General features: G+C 36.8%; 1 protein-coding gene across 1 annotated transcript; it reads right to left on the bottom strand.

Annotated features, from left to right (window-relative positions):
* Positions 1-832, bottom strand: LOC145137422 (putative germin-like protein 2-2). Its single transcript, XM_079071551.1, has 2 exons — positions 715-832; positions 1-624 (listed from the first exon to the last, which is right to left on the bottom strand). Exons 1-2 carry the CDS (start codon positions 827-829, stop codon positions 89-91), a joined length of 651 nt encoding a protein of 216 aa, XP_078927677.1. The 5' UTR covers positions 830-832; the 3' UTR covers positions 1-88.
* Positions 833-1,503: the final 671 nt, after the last annotated feature.

Genomic DNA, 1,503 nt, shown 5'->3' with positions numbered 1-1,503 from the left:
AATTAATTTTGAATTAACCCAAATAATAATCACACGAACTGAATAACAGCTCTAATCATATCCTTCTGTCATTAGAATCTCTGAAACTCTAGAACTTTGCTTGTAGCTGATCCACCACATTCTTATCCACTTGAAACGCCTTGGCAAGAATATCCCCTGGAATTGCAGGATTTGCACCGAAAACAGCATTCCCAATTGTTATGGCACCTGGGTTTTGACTGCTTAATGCAGCAATAACCACAGCATATCCATTACCGACATTGCGCTGGAAATGAACAAGCCCCACAGGGAACACGAAAACATCACCCTTTTGAAGTACCTTAGTGATAAATCGGTTATCGGGATTGGAAGTTACAAATCCAACTTGTAGTGTCCCTTCAAGAACAGTGAGAATCTCAGTGGCTCTTGGGTGAGTGTGAGGAGGATTAAGTCCCCATGGTGCATAGTCAATCCGAACCATGGAGATGCCCATAGTGTTTAGTCCTGGTAATTGAGTCACAAATACTGGGGTCACCTTTGACCCCAATTGGTTCGATGTGTTACCCATGAGGTGTAGCCCACTAAAGAAAAAATCTTTTGCTTGAACTTGCATCGGGTTCTTGCATGTCACACCGTTTACTTTCACTGCATGTTAAGTACAATCTTTTGTTACATGAAAATGACTTAAATTAAGAGCATAGAGAATATGTAACAATGATTAGAAAATTAAAATACCTGAGGAGTTGGGATCGGCTACACAAAAATCCTGGAGGGGGCTAGGCTCGTGGGCTAAGGCAAGGTAGCTAAAAGTTAAAGCTACAAAACTCAATAGAAAGAGTTTATTCGACATTTTTTATAAGAATTTGAAAAGGAACAACAGAAAGATGTAAACGCGACAGTTGAGATGGTTCCTGTTTGTGGCTATATATATAGAGATAATTTGTTGCTTCATGGTTCTTGATTCTGTTGTTATATTGCATGTTTACGTTCTCCTTTTGCAACTATTTTAAAATAAATTATTTTTAAATCTTGCCGTCTAACACATTAAAAACAATATTATGCGCTAGAAATTGAGGTTTGTTTGTCATATAAGTGTATTAATATGAATCTTATGCCGATTCTGGAGAACGAATTGATCAGCCGGCTTCCAAACACCGGTTAGAATTTGTCCAATCTATAATATTATTTTAAGCACCAAATTGCGGACCATGTTGCTTTTAAGTGCCACTTTTACTTTACTAGTAAGGGCGTGGACATGGTCCAGGGTTTTTATTTCATGGTAGTACTAGTATAGAAAAACACATGATACATCATGTATGGCGGCCGAGTGGAAAGTGAAATAAAATAAAGCCATAACAAAATCAGTAGATAAGCCTAACTCACATACGATTTTTTTGGAATAATTATCAAATTAAACCTCTCTCCACCATCAATCCAAGGATTTTATGAATCAATTTTGATTTTTTTCAATGGTAACTTAAAAAACCGATTAATAATAAATTGATTCTGATTTTTTCACGCAAC

This window comes from Lactuca virosa, chromosome 9, assembly GCF_052849685.1.
Source record: "Lactuca virosa cultivar CGN04683 chromosome 9, Lactuca_virosa_CGN04683_v6, whole genome shotgun sequence".
NCBI classification, from domain to species: domain Eukaryota; kingdom Viridiplantae; phylum Streptophyta; class Magnoliopsida; order Asterales; family Asteraceae; genus Lactuca; species Lactuca virosa.
Note: the sequence above shows the minus strand (reverse complement) of the source record. Positions and strands in the feature narration are given on the sequence as shown.

Bases quoted from the DNA above. Each gene is read 5' to 3' on its own strand.
- LOC145137422 (XM_079071551.1), bottom strand. From the start codon at position 829: ATGTCGAATAAACTCTTTCTATTGAGTTTTGTAGCTTTAACTTTTAGC. The intron at 625-714 runs GTATTTTAATTT...CTTAACATGCAG, and splicing joins AGCCGATCCCAACTCCTCAG to TGAAAGTAAACGGTGTGACA.